This window comes from Dendronephthya gigantea, unplaced genomic scaffold (genome assembly GCF_004324835.1).
Source record: "Dendronephthya gigantea isolate DGI-Jeju-01 unplaced genomic scaffold, DenGig_1.0 000003F, whole genome shotgun sequence".
Lineage (NCBI taxonomy): Eukaryota > Metazoa > Cnidaria > Anthozoa > Malacalcyonacea > Nephtheidae > Dendronephthya > Dendronephthya gigantea.
In genome coordinates this window covers 4239056-4265226 of record NW_021163013.1, presented here as the reverse complement: position 1 = coordinate 4265226, position 26171 = coordinate 4239056, and the positions used below count along the sequence as shown (strand labels likewise).

At 38.6% G+C, this 26171-nt stretch overlaps 2 protein-coding genes across 3 annotated transcripts; both read right to left on the bottom strand.

Annotated features, from left to right (window-relative positions):
- Positions 1 to 2195: 2195 nt before the first annotated feature.
- On the bottom strand, positions 2196 to 8132 carry LOC114538939. 2 transcript variants are annotated; one of them, XM_028559788.1, is made up of 6 exons: positions 7559 to 7851; positions 6676 to 6814; positions 6281 to 6474; positions 5332 to 5482; positions 5003 to 5065; positions 2196 to 3877 (listed from the first exon to the last, which is right to left on the bottom strand). In XM_028559788.1, the coding sequence occupies exons 1-6, from the start codon at positions 7568 to 7570 to the stop codon at positions 3111 to 3113; spliced, it is 1326 nt and encodes a 441-aa protein (XP_028415589.1). In that variant the 5' UTR covers positions 7571 to 7851; the 3' UTR covers positions 2196 to 3110. The 2 variants fall into 2 exon arrangements, with proteins under 2 accessions (XP_028415589.1, XP_028415581.1); XM_028559780.1 differs by lacking the exon at positions 7559 to 7851 and adding an exon at positions 7858 to 8132 and having other exon boundaries at positions 2199 to 3877.
- A 10559-nt stretch (positions 8133 to 18691) lies between these two features.
- Positions 18692 to 19492, bottom strand: LOC114540524. Its single transcript, XM_028560648.1, has 2 exons — positions 18854 to 19492; positions 18692 to 18769 (listed from the first exon to the last, which is right to left on the bottom strand). Exons 1-2 carry the CDS (start codon positions 19490 to 19492, stop codon positions 18692 to 18694), a joined length of 717 nt encoding a protein of 238 aa, XP_028416449.1.
- Positions 19493 to 26171: the final 6679 nt, after the last annotated feature.

Below are 26171 nucleotides of genomic sequence, written 5' to 3'. Positions count from 1 at the left end.
ATGAACTAGAACAAACTGTAATAATAGTGGTATTCTATATGTAGCGATTTATGCCTAGAAAATGTACAAATGTGTTAGTTTACCTCAATCCAGCGACAATGAGTGGGTGGCACCCCATGATACCCCCCATTGAGCAGTTAATACGGAACTCCTTCCGGGGGACTGGAAGCCCTGGTTAAAAATATTCTGCTAAACGTTTCTGGCATGGTGTCGCAACGGTGTCGCTTATGCAATAGTGACATTATGTTCAGAAACCATTTGATTCGAGCTTTGAAATGTTCTAAAATTTAAAGAGGTCCTGCAACATTTATTGCCAGTATAGTAATCAGAATATATGTTGACAAGTGCGTTATGAGTAATCCATAAGCAACCCGCAACTTAATAATAAAAGTAAACTAGAAATAATCAAAGATTTGGCACGTGCGTTCGATTTTTTTATTACCAAAATTTAATGTCGAAAACGAACGCGAAAATGTGCGCAACAATAAAAAATTTCCAAATAAAACGGAATAACACGATGTCGTTCCCATAATAACTTGAGAAATTACAGTACACTACAGTAGTAAGAAATTCCAAAACTAGTGTAAATACAAAATTTCAGAGCATTTGAATAAAATTAAGATGAACTTTGAATTCAGGGTGGGTAGATTTTATGAATAAATAAGCCAAATATATTAACATAACATTTGTTTTCTTTGTTTAAAACAAAGGAATCAAAGGGCCGCCAATAACAATGTTTGGCTTATTTTTTTCAGTAACTTACCAACCCTGTTTGAATTTTGGGGTTCGTGTCGCTCGTATCAGGTATAGACCTAATCACCTAAGAGGGCGAGCGTGAAAAGCACCCCAGATGAAAAGTGCGACTATCTTAACGAAACTTTGCACAACGTTTTGTATCACGGAAACTAGTGTAAATACAAAATTTCAGAGCATTTGAATAAAATTAAGATGAACTTTGAATTTTGGGGTTCGTGTCGCTCGTATCAGGTATAGACCTAATCACCTAAGAGGGCGAGCGTGAAAAGCACCCCAGATGAAAAGTGCGACTATCTTAACGAAACTTTGCACAACGTTTTGTATCACGGAAACTAGTGTAAATACAAAATTTCAGAGCATTTGAATAAAATTAAGATGAACTTTGAATTTTGGGGTTCGTGTCGCTCGTATCAGGTATAGACCTAATCACCTAAGAGGGCGAGCGTGAAAAGCACCCCAGATGAAAAGTGCGACTATCTTAACGAAACTTTGCACAACGTTTTGTATCACGGAAACTAGTGTAAATACAAAATTTCAGAGCATTTGAATAAAATTAAGATGAACTTTGAATTTTGGGGTTGGCGTCGCTCGTATCAGGTATAGACCTAATCACCTAAGAGGGCGAGCGTGAAAAGCACCCCAGATGAAAAGTGCGACTATCTTAACGAAACTTCGCACAACGTTTTGTATCACGGAAACTAGCGTGAATACAAAATTTCAGAGCATTTGAATAAAATTAAGATGAACTTTGAATTTTGGGGTTGGCGTCGCTCGTATCAGGTATAGACCTAATCACCTAAGAGGGCGAGCGTGAAAAGCACCCAGATGAAAAGTGCGACTATCTTAACGAAACTTCGCACAACGTTTTGTATCACGGAAACTAGCGTGAATACAAAATTTCAGAGCATTTGAATAAAATTAAGATGAACTTTGAATTTTGGGGTTCGCGTCGCTCGTATCAGGTATAGACCTAATCACCTAAGAGGGCGAGCGTGAAAAGCACCCCAGATGAAAAGTGCGACTATCTTAACGATCTTTGCACAACGTTTTGTATCACGGAAACTAGTGTAAATACAAAATTTCAGAGCATTTGAATAAATTTAAGATGAACTTTGAATTTTGGGGTTCGTGTCGCTCGTATCAGGTATAGACCTAATCACCTAAGAGGGCGAGCGTGAAAAGCACCCCAGATGAAAAGTGCGATTATCTAAATATCTAAATTAAGATGAACTTTGAATTTTGAAAGTGACCATCATTATTTAAAATTGTCTCTCTCTTTTGTTATTTCTTTCACTGTATCTTTTGTTCTTCCTTGTTTTCTTCCTTTAGTTCTTCTTTTCGTTCTTCCTTTCTTTCTTTCTTTCTTCTTGTCTCTTTCCTTGCTTGCTTGCTTCCTTGCTGGGGCACACACACACACACCACTATCGCAACGGCCCTGCTTATTCGTTCCTATGTTATTCATGGGGTGTTTATATGGAAGAAGGCCAGCCCTCACTGGAGAGCTGGCCCTTGAAGAAGAGATCCCTCCTCCTTAGCCAGCCCCCCTAACAGGGCCAAGCCATCTCATATAAACACGAGCTGAAAGCCAACCGCCAGCTGAAAGGCCAATCCTCTTAAGCGGGCCAGCCTTCCCCATATATTAACAGCCCCTCAGTCTTGTCAGATTTCCCATCACTCGAGTAAGCACATTACCGAATTCCCTATATCATTTTGACACATTTACCCACAACATTCTACAAATTTTCATCTATTTCCATTTAATTCTTTAATAATCACTAGTCACAGAAACCGTATTCTATGCAGCGCTTCGACACGTAGCAAGGACTCTTCTAACCATATCTTTGAAATCAGTCGGTTAGCAACGTTTAAAATTGCAAAAATGTGACATTGCTGATACCATTTTTTCTACACATGCTTGGACCCCCACCCAGCATACAGTGCAATGGGCGTGGTCTGAATAACAAAAAACCCCATGAAAAAACCCCATGAAAGATGGACCATTAAATGTTCGTTTTGCAACTATCTATCGATGAATAGACAGCGAGTAACGTAGCCAATGACAACGCAACATTTGCAACAGTATAGATATTATGACTCACGTACCTATGTAGGTGTGTAATTACAACTTGCAATAGTTCTAGGCAGAACAATTTAGGCCTGTTTCAAAACGGCGAGTTTTCATGTGCCGAATTCAATTCATATTGAGCTCGACCAAGTTGGCTTGGTGATTCAAACGTCGAAAATAACAAAGTAGTCGAGCTTAACATATAGACTCAAGTCGATTGTTTGGGTTGGATGGGTTAGGCACATGGTAAACTCGCCGTTTGAAACAGGTCTTACGAAGGTTTAAAAAATTACTTATCAAAGCCATGTTTTCTCAAACACTCCTTTACAGAGTAGTCAAAATCAGCGGACACCGCAATGAGCCTCAATTCATCCTCTGTATCAAGGTGTTTTCTAACTCTAAGAGACCCAAGTTCGCTAAGATTGTCGTTGATCAAATTCAATGCCACAATTGATGCTTCTTGGGGCTCAACCAGTAACTTGTAGTGTAGTTCCTGTTCGGTCTTGTCAAGCCAGTAACCGCTAATTGGATCTTCTGGTTGTAGATTCTCAATCTCATCGGCGGTTCCGGGATGGTAAAACAACCAGTATGCATCACTGGTGGTTGTATACACGGGTAATATATACCCTTGATGACCCCTGCCTGCCTCAAAATTACTTTCTAGTGCGGTGATTGCATCTTCATGGAAGTAATCCCGCAATTGTGTAGTGAGAATATTGAACTCACTAGCGGTGAGGTCGAATTCGCATACTTCCAAATCCTCCTCTAAGATTTGGTGTTGGTTCGATAGGCTGGCTGTAGCGGTTTCTTCGGTGACTAATTTTACCAAAATTTGCTTGTGTACTGCAAGTTCGGCGACAGTGACTTGTGATGGCACTTTGACAGCAGGATTTTGTAAACAAAAGGCGATGTCATCAGCCTTGTTCATGATTTTCTGGATTTGTTTTTGCCCATAAGTGCTCGGGTTTCTAAACTCAATTTCATCAGGTAATCCTGAAACGACGAAACCACCTTTGGAATACGGCACTTTCTGTATGGGCTTTCCACATGCTTCACCTACGAAAAAAAGTAAAGCATATATATAAGTATATATATGGCACGAAGAAGATTAAAAGTGAAGGGTATCAATACATACTATATACTCATTTTGCACAAACGTTTTCGCTTTTTTATTTAAGCTCCTCAGGTGCTATGAGTTATTTACAATCATTTGTAAATAACTCATAGCACCTGAGCAGCTTAAATACACTACACATACGATAAACACTACACATACGCAGACCCTCCTTACGTTTGATGTAAATTATTTTGACCAAGTAAATAACCGTTCCAATAAAATACTTGGCATTATATATTTAAGAAATAGAAAACATTTTCCGTGTTTCTATACAGTTATAGAAACACGCGTGGGAGTTTGGGAGAACTCGAAATAACGTGGAAAAACTCGCCCTACGGGCTCGTTTTCCCACTGATTATTTCTCGTTCTCCCAAATAACGTGGAAAAACTCTCGAAATAACGTGGAAAAACTCGCCCTACGGGCTCGTTTTCCCACTGATTATTTCTCGTTCTCCCAAACTCCCACAAGTGTTTCTATAACTGTATAGAAACACAGGAAAAAATGTTTTCTATTTCTTTTATAATATAACTCAATAAAAAGATTTTGTACAAATATTATAATTCGATTCAATTACAAATTCTCATTACATTACTTCGCTTGACCAGTTCGGCGGGAAAATTCCCGTGTTTCTATACAGTTATAGAAACACGCTTCTCGACCAATCAGCACGCGCGTACTATAAATGTTATATTATAAATGTATATATAATTATGTAGAGTTATCATATGAGGAGTGAGGTGATATCACTTTTATCGCATGAGGAACAATATCACAAAATGTCACGAGTGAGCGAAGCGAGGGAGGGACATTTATGACATTGTCCTGAATGCGATAAAAGTGATATCACCGAGATTAGAATGTTGTCACATTACAATGTTATCACATTGTTATTCACATTACAATGTTATCACATTGTTATTCACATTACAATGTTATCACATTGTTATTCACATTACAATGTTATCACATTGTAATACGACGAGCTACCACATCCGAAAATATGTTGTATGAAACACAGTAAACAATAATTACATGTACTGTACATCGTACGTATGAAACTTACTGTACTTCCGACGAAACAATTCACGAACATCGTGCATGGTGTATTTGACACATTGTGGAGAATCTATGTAAGAAAAAACATATTCCATATATATTTCTGTATTTCTGTATTTCTGTATTTCTGTATTTCTATATTTTCTATATTTCCATATTTCCATATTTCCATATATATATATATATATATATACCTGGAGATAAGATCAAATTATCAAACTGTACATACCAGGCAACTTGGTTGTGTTGTTACAGGTGGAAGTCATGATTTATACGATTGTGTATTATCTTATTGGCTGTACACATTTACTTCTAAAAGTTTGTGCCACTACTTACTCATGTATTCCATAAACTTCAATGCAACATTTTGGTTTTCTTCTAAGAAATGTAGGCCTTCATTTGTCCCATACTGCTGAAGCAAGGGGGATTCCCCTGGCTCCAGAAGCAACACAGATGCTGTGCACCCCAGGCTTTCTAAATATGCAAGCTAAAAGAAGTAGACATATCATGGTTTAGTTACTAGTCCTGTCAGGACAAAAAGCGGCTAAAGGAAGGTAGACACAATTCATTAAAATAGTCACTGTACTTGCATCTAATATGCATACTGCAATGGGTCTTCTTATAATTCCTTCATATTGAAACAATGCAGAGTATATTGTGTATTATTTGCTGATAACAATCAACAGTCAAATGCAATGTGACAAGGAAGGGAGGAAGGAAGGAAGGAAGGAAGGAAGGAAGGAAGGAAGGAAGGATGGAAGGAAGGAAAAGGAAGGAAGGAAGGAAGGAAGGAAGGAAGGAAGGAAGGAAAGAAGGAAGGAAGGAAGGAAGGAAGGAAGGAAGGAAGGAAGGAAGGAAGGAAGGAAGGAAGGAAGGAAGGAAGGAAGGAAGGAAGGAAGGAAGGAAGGAAGGAAGGAAGGAAGGAAGGAAGGAAGGAAGGAAGGAAGGAAGGAAGGAAGGAAGGAAGCAAGCAAACAAGCAAGGAAAGAGACAAGAAGAAAGAAAGGAAGAACAAAAAGAAGAACTAAAGGAAGAAAACAAGGAAGAACAAAAGAAAGAACAAAAGATACAATGAAAGAAATAACAAAAAAAAGAAGAGAGAGACAATTTTATTTAATAATGGTGGTGAAACTGTATAAATGCCATTATATTACACGACTTACAGTAATAAAGAGATATAAAAATTTAGGATTTCAGAAATGAAGAAAGATCTTTACTGGTTTGAGGTCAAGAAGCCTGTCATACACTTGTCTGAATGACGCTATTGACACCTGTTTTTGCATACCTGAGAAATTAATTGCTTCTTTGCCTTTTTGATCTTGGTATGGCGCTCTTTGTTGGAAAGGTCTATGGGATTTGCAGACTGAGCATCCTTTGCTTTTTTTTTCCAGCATTCTTGTTCTTCGACAGTCAGTGAGTTCCAGGTTGTTACAGCCATTTTTAATTTGTCAGAGTTATTGCTCAGCTCTTGGCATGTATCTGCCAAGAGAAATGTACATAATACTTTAGAAAGGTAGCAATTGTACAAGTACACAACCCCTCCTGAGAAATTATTGCATATGGTATAATGATAACTGGACCCCTGAACACAAATACCTGGCAACCCCGATGGTAATGTGAAATATTTAACCCAGAAACCAAGGTTAATATTGTAACACATGATTTTAATTGTATTCTTACCTGAATTCAGTATATATGAGCAAAACAAGTTGTACCCGGTGGTCTGTGGCTTGCTTCTGCAGTGCCTTTTTGTTTGTTGGTTTGTATCATCCAGTGCCTGCCCCGACTTCTTTCTTTTTCTCTCATTCCCAATCCATTTCTAAGTTAAAATTGGGTTGGTTTAAATGTCTCATAATTAATTAATTATCTCACTATTTTCACAGTCAAATCTGCTATACAGGTAGGTTTTAAAAATTAGATGGAACATGAAATTCTGCCAGGGGTAAATCTCCCCTTGATGACAATAAAACTGTGTTGTGTTAGCAAGAGTAAAATCTATTAAGAGGCAGTTTCCTACTGGGAGCTGTAATGGATTACTTAATAAAGTTGTCTGGCCTTATCACTAATTAATTGTGCTGTGGCTGGATTGCAAGTAGTTAGCTGTGTTCACACTTCACATGCATTGACTAGTCTATTGAGTACCAGCAAAACCTGTCAGATCAGTACCGGTAGTCTTACTTTTCAGTATCGGCAACCTGTTTCAAGCTTTCCAGGGAACAATTTGTACTTGTCAAGGGGAGAAACCCAGAAAAACTGCTGATAAAGGGTTAATTTGGTTATAAGATAGAGACAGCAGCAACCATGATAGTAAACATCATTGATGATGATACATATTACTCATGGAAATCCATTTGGCAGCAAATAGCTGGACATTGACTCGGTTAAATTTGTGAATGCTTTGGCAGACTATTAAAATCAGTAAATGCAGTGTGAGCTGTGAACATTGCAGCTTTATTAGTTACATAACTGATCACAAAATATGTAATACTAATAAGTTAACCTTGCTACAACTACTGAACTACACTACAGTACTTCCGAGTTAAATCTCATATACTGTACGTACCGTAGCAGACATTGAAAATTTGAATAAAGCGATCAGTAATTATACTGACTACTGAGTCAGAGTGCACGAGAATTAAGTAAAATGAATGATAATGCCATGGAAATGGTGGTCGAACATCGTACGCACTGGCAAAGCGCGTCGGTACAAGTCTATATAAATATAGTTTTGTAGTAATAAATGCAAATTTATTGAAATTTAGCCTTTGGCTCCACCGTCCTAGTATTTTGTTGGCGCACATAATGATAAATAATCAATGACAATATCAGACATACAATATATATAATACAAAGAAAACTTACCCTCACACGCGCAACGCTAACATTTGTTTTTACTGCAGCTTCTTCTATTAGTTCCTTCACATCTTTGCGTGTCGTTGTCATCCCTCGCTCGAAGAAACCACGCAAAATCGTTTTTTGGTCATCGTCTAATAGATCGTACTTCTCCGAACGTTCCGCCATCTTGCACACATGTGGTCGAAGCCCGTTGTGGGTTGCTCAGGTTGCAACTCAGTGACGCTATCGAGCGCTGTTCTAAATTTTAGAATATACGCTCTATAGCGTTTTAGAATAGGTGAAACGGGTGGAAAGTTGTTACTAAACCAACAGAAATACAGTACTGTCTAGAAATAACCTAACACTGCGGTTGCGGTTCGGTTACGATTATGTTGCAGTTCAGTAATTGTCCACCGATAGAAACTCCAGACGACTGCAAGAGAAAAATACCTTTGCAGTTGCCGTTCGTTTCCGAAGGAAATGTTATGAGCAGCTGAGAAGGACAACAAAACTACCAAATCGAAAAAATCTTAAGAATCTGTCAGACCGAGTTAGGCCGAGGTTCAATCTCCGTCTCGCCGTGGTTTGACCTCGGTCGGTGCTCGGTTTAACCGTGATGAGACCGATGTTTGACCTAGATTAACCGCGGTTTTTATTTCCAGAAAGTACCGTACATAATGAACAAGAAAGGTTCGAAACAACAGAAAATGAACTAAAGCATTTGAAACTTCTATCATGATTGTATTTTTATTGTTATTTTGGAATTCCAAGTCTGTCAAACAAGTCGTAAATCAAGAACAAAATCATACAACGTTCTTCACAGCAGTTGGCGGATCTAAGGGCACGTGCAGAATAAAGTACGCCACCTAATTTTAAATTCAAAACACCTTAATAACAACGCTATTGCATGGCTACAGATTTGAAAACAATATTTTTACATTAAAATCTGTCAATGCGATTCCGATTTTAAGCTGTGGTCATGTATTCTGCACACCCTTAGATCGACTGCCAGCACTTTACAGCTTTATCAGTGAAATAAAGGTTATGGATATGCTAGGTTCTGATCGCCTTTTATACAAGAACTCAATCAAATTCAAATCACAACATCACGCAAATAATAACCTTCATGTATACACGCTTTAAAAATTTTGTAAAAGCTCTTATTGTATATAGCGATGAAATTTGAACGCCATCTTGCAGCAAATGCATTTCAATGCATTTAATCCAAATTTCAAATTAATTCCTAATTGTGGACCACATCCAAATGGTCGTGCACTTTTTATATCATCAAATATTATACAGTATAAGCCTTGAAATTTCCTATTCCTTTCGTATAATTATATTCTTCAGCTAAGACTGGCCGATTTGTTTTCGTTGGGAGCTCAAATTCACATGCCAGACATAGCTTGCGTGCCGGCTGGTTTTAATATCTGGGTTGTTATTGTGCAGAACTGAGTTCCGTTTCAGCTCTGTGATCCATATTTGGTGGCAATTATATGCTAATCGAATATTTTTTCGTTTGATTTTCCTAGCAAAGTTACGTATATCGAATACAATCAATAAATTCAAAATGATATAGCTGTCTAGAAAACTTTAGAATGAGTGCAGAAAAACAGTCGTAAGATTTCACGCAATTTACAAAACTTGTTCCTGGTACACTTAATAATCTTACAGTCGGCTTACCGATTTACAGTTCCGCTATAGCGGAAGTTTTGGATTATCTCAAGTCTACAATTCTTTCAGTTATCAATCAGAATGAGGATATAATTTATACGAACCGAAAATAGATGATATAAAAGATTTGGTATCATAACTTCACAAAGTGACCGCATAATGATATTATAGACTTATACATGCAGTGTCGCCGTATAATGTGGCTCTTCTGTTCGTGCAAAACCTAGAGGCTAGATAACGAAAATGGCCAATTAGTATAGAATAAATTCACAGCAAGTTATTGCATTCATTTTCGTAGCATCATAATTATCTATAGCATTAGAAAAGCTTACAATTGCGAAGATAATTTTTATATGTAATTCGCATTATATCCACTAAAAAGCACGACAATGATACAAATTATTGATTTGGACATGTTATACAACGAGTTGATTTCAAGTTTCCGCCTACCATACAAATGAATATCTGCAGCATACAGCATAACCATGCAGCATACTCACTATGCAGCAAAGCTATTATAGTATACAAGCATGCATCAATTTTTTTATCGCTCATGCAGTCTTTCAAAGAATTTCAACTGCTTGATCGGATCAAATAGTTTCCCAAATTTAAAAAAGGAATAGGAATGCTAAGATTTGAAGTTCAAACAATCTTTAAAAACGGGTCTAACAACAATTCTTTATGAATTATCATATTCAATTATAGTGTCGTCAAGTGGGTCTTTAAATTTTACAACATCCGTCCTCGAAGGCTATAAAATAAATTATGTGCTCGATTCTGATTACCTATTACAAGAATTGGATCAAATTCATATTACCGCATTCCTCAAGTGATACCTATATACAGGGTGTCTCAAAAAAAACGCAACCACTTAATATTCTAAAATTCATATTGTTTATAAGCTCAATAGATTTTATGCCCCTGGGATTTTAAAATGGCTTCTAATCGTACAGTTCAACTGCTAATAGTCAAATCAGCTAAACTAATAATGGTGCAGCTAACAACCGAACAACGAGTTTTTATTGTCAACCTTATAAAATAAGTTGTAAGTAAAATTTTACTCGTTAAATACTTTCAATTCAGCTCGTTGGTTTACGCACCTGACTTTGTTTACCGACGATTGTGCCGCTAGAATATGATTACAAGCTTTCTCGCATTCCAGGGGCCAAACGTCTTTTGTGTTGTAGAACAAAGAGGATATTCATGAATATTAAGTGGTTGCGTTTTTTTTGATACACCCTGTATATGTTTACATGCATTGCAAAAGTTTTGCTCATATATAAGGTGCAAATTTGAGTGTAATCTGAAAATACGTTTGAATCTTAGATTATTTAATTTGCAAATATTGACGTCATTTTATATTCATACCTCGAAATTCTCATTCTTATTCTGTCTTCAGCTAAGTCGGATATTATGTACTCGTTGCATGGGGGGTAGGGAATGAAAAACATCTGACGTAGCTTGCGTGCTAGCTTTTTTAAATCTGTAGTTTGTTGTTTTCTAAACTGATTTTCATTGCAGTTTCGTGATCTATATCTGTCTAAATATGTGTGGCGACAATTATAATTCACAGATAAAACTTGTATATTACGGATTTTTGACTGGTATATTGACAGCAGGCATTTGGTAATATTGCACGTTTTGGCGCCAGCACACGCATCAGACATGCTTAACATTATAGTTATAACTATCAAATCTTATCATCATATTGTTGTCGCAATATTAACAAAAAGATATTCTATATTTTGGTGTAAACGTGCCCTTTAGACTAATTAATGCATTTCCACGTTCATGCATTGGCGTCGCGATATTTACGTGCATGCATATATACTCAGAAATCTTGTAAATACATCGTGGTTATACGACAGAGCATGGACATGCTATTGTGGCTCCGAATATGGCCGAGAATACATTTGATAACTTGATAGCTGTCTTTTAGGCCTGACTTTTCCTAAAATTAAAATCTATAAAATTCCTTAATGATTTTTAACCTGATAAAATTGGAAAATTTTAAAGTTTTCTTTATCGTAATCTTTTAGGACATACCACTTATTAACCGAATTTGAGGTCCGTACTAGAAAAATATCAGACCGAGGTTTTGACAGTACGGATCGAGCGATAGCGAGGCCATTCGCCAAGCAAGCACTGTTCAGTGGCTAACAAAACTTTTTTTTTTACTCGTTAAATAAGAATGATACAGTAATATGAACAAAAATTAAAGATGAATAAATATATAATATTTAAATGTACCAAATAATGCTGTTCTTTGTCCATTCTCCGTCGATATTTTTCGTGTCAAAAATAAAAGTGGAAGCTTTTTTTGTTCAAAAATATGAGGGTTGGACCGTTACTACAGCAACAGTCTAATACTGGGGGATTCCAGAACGGCAAAGAACCAATCAGCGAACGCCATTTTAGTCACGAGACCGCGTGCCATATAATAAATAGTTTTATTGCATATATCACCGCAGTCCTCGCTGACTTTTATCTAAAATTTTCACGTTTGCCCGTATTTTCGTTCACCTTTATTGCCGCCTTTGTTGGTTTCTCCAAGACTGTTTAGTTTATAAATGGGAAAAAATCATATATTAGCTGCCTAAAACAAAAGGATCTCTTTGTTTTCATTTAATCGAATTCAGTGCCGTTACTGGCCGTCGCTAGAAGCTAAATTGGGTGAGGAGAAAGAGGGGGGTTTTATTAATCTATTCTCATATTCACATATGCCTATGCCTGTCGGATTTATTTTGTTTGCTATTCTTTCTACGGTTGTGCGAACATGAATATATGAATATACTCTCCCCCCCCTTAAAATTCTAGCAACGGCCCTAATCACATTAAAACATCTGTATAATTATGCGACCTCTGTATCAGGTCTGGTCAGCGAATTAGGTGCGCATGCAGGAAGATTTCACAATTGTAGAATAAAAAAACAATACCGGTAATATAAGCCATCCCATTGGCAACGACCTGCATGAGCAAACATGAAAATCTATGCCTAAGGATAAAACGTGAATCATTTCAAATTTTTCAAGTTATAAGTTAAAACTTATAGGAAAAATCTCTTCCGATAACTTTGTTATGAGCACAAGTAAGGAAATACTTGACTTTTACATTTTAATTTTTTTTTCATCACGCATGCAGATGATTTAAGATTTAAATAATTATCACAAAATCACTTTTCTTTGCCATTTTTGACCGTGCAAGCGTTTTTTGTATGTTGGATGAAATTTAAAGACTGCAGGAGCCATCAAAAACACATAAAATCTACCATTTCTTTTCTGGATCCTTTTAAAAATAAGTATATTAGTTCTTTAGTTAGTAAATGGTGCCAGCAACTTCACGTTTTGAGTGAAATTGTCAAATTCCAACCCCAAGCAGAATACACGGCGTTTGCCTCACGTTTTCGGCACAGATGTAATTATCACATTCGTGCCATTCCAGGTATCAAGGATGATGGGTTCTGTGATGGAATCCACATGCGTTATATCCATGATCTTTGAAACGAATTTGTGCCTAAAAGGAGCCTTTGTCCATCGAAGACATAAAGAGATCAGTGATCTACTTGCTGTTGCTATTGATGACGTTGCTTACGATGTTTCAATTGAAACTGTCCTTCCTCCTTCCACAGGCGTGGTTCCACCATCCAGTGCTAATTCAGCCGATGACGCCAGAGTAGACATTGCTGCGAGAGGTTTCTGGCAGAGATGTGAAAGGTATTATTTGATGTAAGGTTGTTTAACCCATACGCCTCAAAACATCGAAGCATGACGTTGACCAGCTCATTTAAAGCCAACGAACGGGAAAATTTTTTTGGACGCATAATGATTTTAGGTCGGCACTAGATCATAGACAACATATGCACAAATACGAAATCACTGTAAAGTTTTTTTAGTTAACCTCAAGATTATGATGATATGAATTATTTACCAAGTTTTAATGAGGAAGTATCATGTGAAAGTTACCTTTTGAACAGATTTTTAAAAAAATTAGCGAAATATAGCAATATAGCTATATTGATTTTTTTAGAATTGTTGGTAGCTACGTACGAAAAAATGTTCTATATAGAATCCTATAGAACAGGCTTTATCATATTCAATATCCTAAAGAATATTCAAAATGACCTCTATTCCTATAGAATTAATGTTCTATATTCTGTAGCATTTGCTATATTCTATAGAATTTACACGCAGATCCTATAGAATATTCTGCTGTACTTGTATATTCGCAATATCATGTTACATATACATATTATATATCTATAGAATGTTATATACAAAATGTAGCCTTTAAGTAATAAGGCAAATTAAGATAAATATAACATTTTAGGACACAATTGATTGCTCGAGAAGTGTGTTTTCATCTTTCTAGAAACACAAAAGCTGAATAAGGAATAATTTCTACCCCGGGGCTGAGAACTTCAGCCCTGGGTGTGAACAAGCGGTTAAAAGCCCACGAATAGCAAATTCGCATTTTGTTTTCACTCACATGCGTAAATGGCACAACTGCGCATGTTTGAATAACTTCAGCCCTGGGTTGAAACAATTACATGACAAATTTTTCAGTCTCAGGGCTAGTTTTACCCCAAGATTGAGATTTCAGGTCGGCCAGCTCGGATGAAATTTCAACCCCGTGGCTGAATTCATCCCCGGGGCTGAAAATTTGTCATGTAATCGCGCATTCTATCTCATAGGATATTAATAGTTATAAAGGGCTGAAATTTCATCCCGGTCAGCAGGGCTGAATTCAACCCGGGTGTTGAGTATTTGTTTAGTATTCATTTCGATTTCGTATTATTTCCATTTCCCCAAAATACCCAGGTGTAATTTCAAAGCTCCCGGAGGAGTAAGTGCACATGCACACAAGGCGCTTCTATTAGGGCCAGCTTGAAGAATAAATTTCACTGTTATTGACGGAACTTCATATAAACTTTTAAACGTTCTTGCGGGATATCGTATCGTATCCTACTGCCTTTAATGCTTTCATTAGGTTACGCGTTATAGAATTAGTTGTTTGTATGAGCTAAAATGTGGCATTTTTAATAGTTTAGTTGATCAGAATATAATTTAGGAAATCCTAGCTTAGAATATATTGTTACTTCTTTGGAAAAACCTTCAGTGCATTTCAAATTTAAATCTGAATTCTGACATCAAAAATATGAAAGTGACAGAAATTAAGTCGAAATTGATTAAAAATTCATTTACTTGGACGTGCTACAGAGGTTCTAATTTAATGACAACTTGTCAAATTAAAAACCAAAGCTGCATAGCCGAGGCCTTTGACTTGTATTGACTGACGCACGTCTCATATCATGCCTACTTTTCTTAATCTAACAAACAAAAATTAAAATAAATTCTCTCAAATAGTCCCGAATTGTTCAAAATTGAATTCTGAATTATTATGTTTTACTTGCCAATATTTGTCGTTAAATGAATTTATAAAGATAAAACAATTTGCAAATGTCGGCATAGAAAAGTAATGAAACCTTTTATGATTATAATAAACCATGTCACTTTGGAAATGTAAGGGCAGGTGATCATTCATATTTTGTCTCGTTCATCTGCAGCATATAATCTACTGTGGACTTAAGAGTACTTCGCACACACGTAATATTATCAGATCGCAATCAACTCTTTTCGTCGCACTCCTTTTTATGTGCAACTACATCAAGTGAGTAACAATGAATATCGTTGCGATCCATTTTTTGTTGATGAAGAGTTTTGTTGATTTAATCACAGCAGAACAATCCCAGCCACGATTATACTCCAAAGGAAAATACGCTACTTTCAAGATTGTATCAAAATATGGTGAGTATGACATTTTGATGAATACAAAAGATTTTGTAAATTGGTTACCTATGTAATGCGTTTGTCCCACGCCTAAATATTTAGACTTTTTGCATTTCACGCCTGAGTCTCTTTTTATGACGAAATATTTTTGCGAATATTATTTATATTGTACGAAATCTAGGTTTTACCAAAACAATTCACCTATGGCTGTGTACTTTCCCTCATGCAGTATTTTTCGACAAAATGTTTCCCTGGGTGGTTTGGTAATCTTACAGTTGTCTTTTGACGGTGCCACACAGGCGAAATTTAGACTTGGAAGGATGTATTTCAAGCATAATATATCTGTTACATGATATGTCATTTCGTTGAAACCTAATCAATTATTTATAGGGGCGGGGCACATTAAAATTTTGTTTGTTCATCATTATATTCACTATATGCTCCTATAACGGTGTAACGCTGAGTGACATCTGCACGCTTGTAGTTTGGTTAAAGCATCTTTTTCGGATTGAGCGATAATATAAATTTCTGATCTCATTTTACTGACTTTTAACGTTTTAAACTAGCCGGCCGGGGAAGCCATGCCTAGGGCTTTCTCGGCCCAGCTTTCTTTGCGCTTCGGATTTAATTATGAGTTTAATTTTGTTCCGAAGCCGTCACCGTTATACTGTTATAGAGTCATGCTGTATAATTATTAACATTAGCCGCCTTTGATACTCATGGCGAGAAATTTTGGACACGCACGCGCGGTAGATACACAGACTTCGGGAGATTCGAAACAATATGGCCACGCGAAATTACACGGCTTTATTAGGGTTATATTAAAAATGTGGCCTTACCTCTAAACTTTTTAAAAATGTGAAAATGTTCTATCTGATTCTGTTTTTAGACGTAAAACTTGATATTTTGATATCATGGATGATATTTAGATGTTAATACTTCTTGCGGTTTTGCAGGAAATAGCCAACGGCTATTAAAGTATAGAAAAACACCATTTATAGCCTCGAAAGTTGTTTTGACCGTTGAACTTGTAAGCTTTTCGCGCGATCGGGCCACGATTACCAAAATGTTCTATCGGTTTTCTAAACTCTGAAGGCCCTGTCACACTGTTGCGTATCACATTAGCGTATGGCACCGTGTGATAAATATCACGCATACGCCGGAATACGCTGAAATATGCTGGTGGTACGTCGTGCGTAAGTTATACACGTTCCAAGCACGGTCACATACGCTGGTATACGCCGAGGAAGAAAATTTTTTTTAAGCATGCTTAAAAATCTTGTGCGTGTTTGGACGTATGGTTTATACGGTAAAGATAAGCTAGTCATACGCTGAATACGGCAGAAGGACGCTAAATGTACTGTACTAATAGGTTGAGTACGCTAATCATACGCAAATGAGTAAGTGTGCCGTACAACTAACGTGTTGATAGCGCATCAGTAACGAAGGTCTAACTTATGTGTGACGTATGTTTAACGTCTATAGAGGGCTTAGCGTATGACTGACGATTAAGTAACGCATTTACCGTACAATTAGTGTATATTTAACGCCTGGTCGTCGTATCCTCAGAGTATTGCAAACGTTACGAGGAAGGGTATATAAATATATAGCATGTCATTTATTGTGTATAATATATATTTATGTTGGATGCCTTCATATCATCTTGTACCTTCGAGGATAAAGGATGGAGTTAGCTGTTCTTGAATACCAGTTTGATCTCATAGCTTTGACGATTCGTCACATAGAAAATAACAGAAGGAAAAGGAGAAAAGGAAAAAGAAAAAGACGTGAGGTATGGAAGAGATCATGGATCGGAAGGCGAAGGCAGTTCATTTACGACCAACTTCTGGTGGAACTTCGAAGCGAGGATACGCGATGTTTTAAGAACTTTATGCGGATGGTCCCCGAGATGTTTGATGAGCTTCTGGCAAGAGTGAGTCCCAGGATCACCAAGAAACATACCTAGTATAGGCGACCCCTGGAGCCTGGGCTGAAGCTCTCTTTGACTTTGCGAAACCTTGCCTCTGGGAGCACGTATTCAGCCATGAAGTACGGATGGAGGGTCCCCCACAACACCCAGTCACTTATTGTCAGAGAAGTTTGCCAAGCAATCATCGACGAAGTCCGAAGTAATGACCTGCCCTACCACGCCAGAGGGATGGCGTGCCATATCTGATAAGTTCCTCAATAGGTGGAACTTCCCCCATACATGTGGTGCTATAGATGGAAAGCACATTACCTGCAAGTGTCCACCAAAAAGTGGATCCCAATATTTCAACTACAAGGGATTCTACTCTGTTGTACTCATGGGCCTTGTAGACGCAGATTATAAATTCATCTAGGCAGACCTCCGTGGTAAAGGGTCATCATCGGACGCACAGATCTACAACAACTCTGAAATCAAAGAATTAACAGAAGACGGAACTATAGGATCCCCCATCCCCGATGCTTTACCAAATGACTATCAGAGTGTCCCCTACTTCTTTGTAGGTGATGATGCCTTTGCCCTCCGAGAGACAATGATGAAGCCATACAGCCGCCGTGGTCTATAGTCAATACTTCTTTCACGTTGGTGGTTGAAGGTTGAGAACCTCATCCTGAAATCCAATATCATCAGTAGATTCCATGATGTCTCGAAATCCTGAAAGACTAGTAATGTTCGGGTGACTTTGCTCAAAGGCTGAGCTTGGACTGTGCGGCGTTGGGCTAGACGTTTCCGTTATTAACTCTGTTGCAGAAGCCAAAGAGGCACGAACCGGGCCAGAGGTAGGAGTGCATTGTTGCTGAGTTTGCTGAAACGGTTGCTGAGCAAGTTGTTGGGAAGGAGGAATCATCTGCTGTTGTTTAGTGGTAGTCTTGTGATGATGTGGATACTGAAATAACCGCTGGTGAAACTGCTGCATGTACTCCATGGACTGAGAGCCTCTCACCAACGATGCCAGGGGCATGTTTATAGGCATGTTGCTAGGTTTCTGATAATGCTCAGAGAAGGATGGTGCTGATGCTCTAAATGAACAGAAGGGAATACTTGTAGTAGGGTGCAAATCGTGGGGTGGTTGAGAAGGGATCTCTTGTTGGTTTACTTTGATAGATGGAGCCGCCATTGCACTTGGAAATTCATCATCGCTGTCCTCATCCATGAGTTCAGACAATAACCTATTGATGGAGGACCTTGCCTTCTTGTACTTGGACTTGGACATAGTCAAAAGGCTCTCTTTAACATAATTTGCAAAGACACTTCGTGCTGTAATGGGCTGTTGTTTGGCTTTGTAGATGTATTTGAGGATGGTGCCAGACTCAGCAACTCTCTTCTGTAGAGTCTCAAGGACGTCACTCTCTGTGTCCTGAGGTCGCTTGTGGGACCTTCCAGCGGTAGATGATGGTATTGGAGTGACTTCATCTTAGACATCCTGCATATCAGCGCAGGCGCTCTCGGCAGCATTGAGATCTCCTCTGTGAAGCTGGATGGTTTCCTTCACCTAAAAAGACCAAAAATATCATGTGGAAATTGTCTCAAATTACTTGGTTATCATGTTGCTAAGGTAATATGGTTGTATACTTACACTCTGCATGGGCTCCGGTCGGTGGCGAGTGACAGTCTTCAGGAAGGCAAACTTTGAGAGGATCCACTGTTCTCTCTTAGTCAGGTTTGGAGCACTATCCCCGCTTTTCTTCTTGTCAAGGCGTATATTGGTGTCGCGCAACGATCTGAACCAGCCCTTGAGGATGTCAACAGTCTTATTCATCTGATGTGCTTGCTCTTCCCAGATCTTCTCTTTCTTGTCTTTTCGCCTATAATCTGTCATCTTCACATTCCACAGCACAGGATTGTCCATGATAAACTCCAGCATCAGCTCCTCTTCTGTGGCGCTGAGGTTGTAGGGGGTTTTTTTTCGCCCTCTTCCTCTAATTTTCTTCTTGCTATCAGCCCGCCGGAAGGAGGTGAAGTCATCAATGGTTTCAGATGATAAAGCCGATGAATTATGGGAGTCTTGGGAAGGTTGTGTTGGGGACTTTGAGAGCTCAGGAACATGTGGCGCATTATTTAAAGATGTCTCAGGAATAAGTGCATCTTCATCAGGTGGTTCAACTACATCTGCAGGTGCACAAACACGTTGTTCGTCAGCTTTGGCAACGGCTGATGATGGAGTCCTCTTTCCTTTTCTTCGTCCGCGGGTAGATGATGTCTTCTTATTTGCCATGGTGTCTTCTTCTTTTTTCACTGTAGGTTTGACATTTTCTCGAATGGAGCCGTGTGAAAATACTGCCGCTTACATACGATTAAAGTCTGTGAAACGCCAGTGGTATGCTTGACATGCGCATTCCAAACGCTTCTCGTAAGCTGTTCATACGCTGGCATACGCCAGCGACAGGCTACTCTTACGATACCCATACGTTTAATAAGTTAATTTTATGCAAAATGTCTATTTTTACGGACTTTTTCGTGCGTATAAAAAAGAATGAAATGATCTTTATACGCGACTCATACGTTCCTATCATACGCAACAGTGTGACAGGGCCTTGAGCGATGATTTTGAACACCCATCAGTGCAAAAATGTGAAGAATATATATCTCTTGCGGTTTTTAGCTTCAAAATCAGCAAATTTCAACGTTATATTTTCATCAAGACTGACCTTTTTCCCCAAAAAACTCTTCAAAAAATAACTGAAATTGTTTTTCATCGTCCATATTTGCTAGGCAACCAAGCCTTGACTTGTTGCCATGGTTTTAAGGCATATTCGAACTTTTTTTGTCGCATTTTAGGCTATTTAGAATGTGATATATCGTGTGTATTTCACTTGTGATTCGTTAGAATAAATTAGAACAATTTATTCGTTAGAATAAATTAGAACCCCTCTGTGCGTGTCCAAAATTTCTCGCCATATTTAATAAAGAAACGCTAAATTTCCGGTTTGTGAAAAATAAGGCATGCTTTGGACTGTGATCTTATAGTACGTTTATACACTTGAGATTTCTGCTGCGATTTTATGTGCGATTTTCTTCTTTTGATAGACGTGTGAACGAGTAATAAGTTACGAATGCACTGTCACCGATGTGTACGAGTTCCTATTTGAACATCCGTAACTAATTGACTCCTTCACATCTTTCAAAAGAAAATCGCACATAAAATCGAAAGTGTAAACTGGCCTTTAATACCCTTTGGAAAATCAAACTATATCGAGTTAAGTGCCACAAATTCGCAACTGATTAACGCTAACTGATCAGAAAATACGACTTCACTATTTTTATTAATTGATATTTCACCTACTAAAACTAACGTGCATGCCCATCAACGATCAGTAGCAGTAAATCTTCTTTTAACGTTTTGAATTTAATCTGCTCTATTTTTTACCTTCCAACTAAGAAGATTCCCATTTTAATATTGAAAGTTCGCCATAATATGAAAAATCTTATAAAAAGGGTTTAGTCTTTAGAACTTTTCAATCTTTGCGAGACATGAATTTGAAACAAAGAAGCATACCAATGATATACAAATTAGATACGGGGCCATTAAAGCACCCCGGGTCTCAGGTATTTTTCCTCCATGCTCCCCTTACTCTACATAGCTAAGTTACAGAGGAACTTTAGTAGTACCTACGAGTAGGACAACAAGTACAAGATTTGTCATTTTTACGCCATTAGCCAAAACTCGTATTCATCGAACTTGTTGGTAAATTTTGCACTCGAAAGCCCTGGAGTTTCGTCATGTAGCGCGGGCATAAACACAGAGCTAGGCTGACCACCGACCAGTCCTGTTGAAGGGCATCTGAGACGAGGGCTAACGGGTCCGGCCTCCAACTGAAGAACTGGGGTAGCTGCGAGTTCAGACGATCGGCAAAAAGATCGATCATACAAGGCCCTCGAATCCGCATCAGGGAGCTGAAGATCTCCGGGCAAAGCTTCCAGTTGCTCGAATCTAGGAAATTGCGTGACTCCCAATCGGCCGAGATGTTCAGAGATCCCGCAAGGTGTTCGGCACTGAGGAAAATGTTGCGTGCCAAAGCCCATTCCCAAAGAGCTAGGGCAAGGTTGGAGAGGACTAATGACCGTGTTCCTCCGAGGCGGTTGAGGTACGCCACTGCAGAAGTATTGTCCATACGCAGGCGTACATGAACACAAACGGTCTTTCACAAAGCTCTTGACCGCAAACGAACCGGCCAGAAGTTCCAGACAGTTGATGTGGAATTTCCTCTCCATCTGGGACCACAAACCGCCTGTTCTGACTCCCTGACAAACAGCGCCCCAACCCAACCGAGATGCATCGGTCTCGATTACGACATCCGGGGACGGGTGAAGAAGCGCCCGTCCGTTCCAGGCGTCCAAATGTGCTAGCCACCATCGAATTTCGTCCGTTGCCTCCAAGGAAAGAGCTATTCTCGAGTCGAAATTCCCTTGTTGGGCTAGAGCTTTGTGTTTCAAGCGTTGCAAGTGGCGATAATGCAATGGGGCCGGAAAAACGGCCTGTATTGAGACCGTTAACTTGCCTATCAACTGGGATAACTCCCTCACTGAAACATCTTGCTGCGAAAGAAGAGTGGAGCAAATCTCTCTGATTGACATTACCTTGCAATCTGGTAGGAGCAGAGTCATACCCCGGGAATTCACGAAAAATCCGAGAAATTCTATTTGTTGTGTTGGTTGGAAACACGATTTCTCGGGGTTTATTACAAACGCAAGGTTCTCTAATAGATACTGAGCTGTAATCATGTCTTGTTGTAGACCCTTTTTGGACGTGTTCATAAAGAGAATGTCGTCCAAATAAATTATCAATCGAACACCGGATCTCTGCAGAAGTGCCACAACTGGCTTCATGATCTTTGTAAACACCCTGGGGGCTACAGCTAGACCGAACGGAAGGCATGTGAACTCCAGGAGAGAGTTTTTCCAAACAAAGCGAAGATACTTCCTGTGGTTCCTCCAAATGGGAATCACAAAGTACGCATCCTTCAGATCGATCTTGAACAGCCAATCGTTTGGCTGGAGTAAGTCGCGCAAGAGATGGATCCCTTCCATTTTGAAGTGATCGTACTGAAGAAACACATTTAGATCTTTTAAATTGATAACAGGACGAGAATTTCCGTCGCGTTTTGGAACTAGAAATATACTGCTTACAAATTGGTCGGGAAATGGACCGGTAACGTGTAAAGCTCCTTTTTCCTGAAAAAGAGCTATCTCGGAGTCGACCTTCTCTGACTCTAGCTGAGAAAAAACCAAAGGTGCCTTGGCCCTGGTTTGAATTGGCGGGGCCGTAAAGGGGAGTTTGTAGCCCGACACCGTGTCTAGAATCTCCGGATCTAGAGTTATTTGCCTCCAGTTGAGAAGAAAATGAACCAGCCGTCCTGCGAGCTTTGCTGGAGGAGCAATTGATCGAAAATCTATCTTTAAACGACTCGAAGGCAGTACGTTTACCTGCGAGTCCAGTTCCCGAGCCTTTTGTAAGGCGGGTACATGCAACATTGGTTGGACTTTTGCAATACCTGTTAGATTTTGTTCTCTGCCGGACGTGCGAACTGATGGCTTTTTCCCCGACGATACGAGTGCTGGCCTCCACGGTTTGAGAATCTCTGGCCCCACGGGCGAGTATTGAGAGGAGAGAAGATCTAATGAATCCGAAGAAATTTTTGCCAAAAGCCCTTTTCGGCGATCAGCGAGAGCACAAAAGCTCGCATTCCCGGTCAAAGCAACGGCACGTTGAACCAGCTCGACCACTTCAGCCGGATCCAAACCCGTTTTACTTTGCTCAGCTAAAAGGGCTTTTTGCCAAAGCTGGGCTAAAGGCCCAAGAGGATCCAAAATACGCCCGGCAATGTTCATTTGACGTCGATCCATGACCGGGTTAAAAGGCGTACCGTTTCTTTTTAGGTATTTTTTAACAAAAGAGTCACCTTTTTTCGGCCGTAAATCAGCATGATGAGGCATTGGCGTATCTTTCAAAAGGTCTTTACGAGCGTTCTTAGAAAGGCCGTTAAAAGCAGCCTCCGCTGCGAAATCAACTATTGAGGTGTCAAGGGAATAGTCAAGTTCCCCAGAAGTGCTCGCGATTTGACATGAAGAGTTCTTTTGGCGGGACGAAAAGTCCGATTCAGTATCAGAGCTACTGCTCGTGCTCGAGGAACTTTCACTCGATCCTGAAGTGGAGTACGACCGCGAAAACTTACTTCGCTTACTCCTAGCCTTTTTTGACGAATGTTTGTGCTTTTTATGAGACGAATGTCTCCGTTTTGTTGTCGAAGCCGAAGGGCTCTGAGACACGGTTTTACTCGGCCGGTCAGCCGGCGTTTTTTCTCGCGACACAGCTCGCGGAGCACTCTCAGTTTCCACAGAAACAATTTCCATAGTGGCCTGAGCCATCTATAAAGCACAATATTTATAAATAACCACGACAATAGACTCAAATGCGAAAGGTAGTCCTTAGAGCGACAAAATATCAACCGTTTTCAGTGAGCTGTTGAAGAACTGAAGAGTTGGTTGCTAGGAGACGGTGTAAACATAGCTAGTGACGTTTATTTTAGTACCTAGTCCTTCATCAGCTGTATTCGGTGTTTTGATAAGAATAAAGCATTGTTATATCGAACTTCTGTGTTCGAAATATATTCGGCTCCCCAGAGCGGGTTGGCAAAATGGACTTTGCCCAGTACGTCATCTGCCTCGCCAAATGTCCAAAAATTATTTTGGTTATTTAATATAACCAAATTAAATAATGTCGGCAAAGTGGTTATTTAATATATAACCAAAATTGATAGTGTCGGTGAAGGTGGTTATTTGATATAACCAATTTAAATCATGTGTACGAAATCTGGTTATTTGATATAACCAATTTATATTTTGTGCATCAAAACAGGTTATTTGATATAACCAATTTATATTTTGTATACAAAAACTGGTTATTTGATATAACCAAAGTGTATTATTGGTTATTTAGTATAACCAAATAAATCAATAAAAAAACAACCCTAAAACCGATAAATAATAAAAACACATTTGGCGCCCCATATTTGATAGGAGTTAATTCACCATTCAAAATCCAGAAGACATTGAATTGTGTATTATTAGACAAATAAAAATTTTTCGAACAACTTTTTTATTTTCAGGCAACTCATTGGCATCAAGGGATATTGCATCAAATCATACTGTGCATTCTAAGATGGAGTGTTCTTGGAAATGCCTGGAAGAGAAAATGTGCCTTGGTTTCAACTACAGATCTAAATCCACAAATGACGCAGTGAATTGTCAAATTAGCAACAGAACTAAAAGCAGGGATACGTCTCAGAATGGAGACTGGTGGTTTTATCAAGATTTGGAAACCGTAAGCAAGTCATTGGGCTGATAAAAATATCCACCTTATCTATAATTATAAGCGGTAACCTTGTTACTAAATAATATAATATAAGAAGAATATTTGATTTTGCCCAGCCTTGCCTTGAGCTACACCTTTCTAGCGTGTTGAACGTGTCATGTTGAAATGGCAGCCCGGCAAGCGGTGAGGTGTTTGGGCCCATGCGGCTCAATTCAAGAAAGACAATATTGCGATTAACCAACTAAACATTCCAATACAGATACTGCGCATGATTATAAACAAAAGTAATTAATTATAAAAAATAATTTATATATAATAGTATACGTAGATAATTGTATAAAAAATTACCCCCGTTGATGCGACGCTATGCACTTAGTTCGAATACTTATAAAATATTGTTAAATATTTAATATTTGGGTTTAATTTTGAATTGCATCGTAGCAACAGCTAAAAGATGACAATAAATCACTCTGCAAAATGATGCACTGCTTCGCGTTGGGGAACACATTTCCACGTCTTTTTAAGCTTTTAAATGCGATGTAAATAAAGCTAGGATGTTTACGAGCCACGCACCTATATTTTTAAGTCTGTTTGCATAAACAAATCCAATATAACAATGCATATGCCTGATCAGACACTTTCTCCAAATCATTATAAAAATCTTTTAGTAGCCCAACCGAAATGAGGTCAGCAAAATACTCACCACGTGTTTTTTTATAGTTGGTAAAAAGTTCAAAAGATAAATCGCTTCTATCTCAAGGTAAAAGATTCTTGGTCAAATTATTATCATAAATAATATTCATGCCACAAATATACAATTTCAGCAGCATTTGCACTCAATAATAACGTCATTTTATTTCATTTTCTTCTACTTCATTTAATTTGATCATTTCATTTCTTGTTATTTAAACTAGTTCAATGCACAGATCCTGGACCATTGGGAATGCAAAGTGGCAAAATCCCGGATTCAGCAATCACAGCATCATCTTCTTATAATGAAAATTACAAATCTTACTATGGAAGATTAAAAAGGCCAGGTCCTTCCTGTTCGTGGGCACCAACTACAGGCGGAAGAGTTGGTTCGTGGTTTCAAGTTGATCTCGGCAAAATGACAACCGTTACTGGATTAGCTACCCAGGGGCAGTCATGTGGCTACAGTGAATGGGCGACCGCTTACTCAGTATCGTACAGCACTAATGGTAATAAATGGACCTTATATGAGGAGTCGGGAGTACCAAAGGTAATTAAAATTGGGAAAATATTTTAAAAATGTATTGCTATATTGTTATATTGTTGTATATGTGGTGTATGTTGATGTATGCATACATATCGTTCATCCTTCCTTACCAGGATGATCAAGATGACAACAATTACTTTAAATCATTAAAAACAATAAGAATTATTAGAAAGAATTATTAAAACGATATAAATAGAAGTAAACAAAACCTTTTTTGCTTGATTTAGATTTTTCAAGGAAACAAAGACAAAAATTCAATTGTTAACAACACATTTAAAATAGATATCAGATCCCGATTTCTTCGTGTGTTGCCAAAGTCTTGGAGCAGCTATCCTGCAATCAGGC

Bases quoted from the DNA above. Each gene is read 5' to 3' on its own strand.
- LOC114540524 (XM_028560648.1), bottom strand. From the start codon at position 19,492: ATGGCAAATAAGAAGACATCATCTACCCGCGGACGAAGAAAAGGAAAG. The intron at 18,770-18,853 runs GTAAGTATACAA...TGGTCTTTTTAG, and splicing joins GACCGGAGCCCATGCAGAGT to GTGAAGGAAACCATCCAGCT.
- LOC114538939 (XM_028559780.1), bottom strand. From the start codon at position 8,016: ATGGCGGAACGTTCGGAGAAGTACGATCTATTAGACGATGACCAAAAA. The intron at 5,066-5,331 runs GTAAGTAGTGGC...TTTCTTACATAG, and splicing joins GAAGTTTATGGAATACATGA to ATTCTCCACAATGTGTCAAA. The intron at 3,878-5,002 runs GTAAGTTTCATA...TTTTTTTCGTAG, and splicing joins ATTGTTTCGTCGGAAGTACA to GTGAAGCATGTGGAAAGCCC.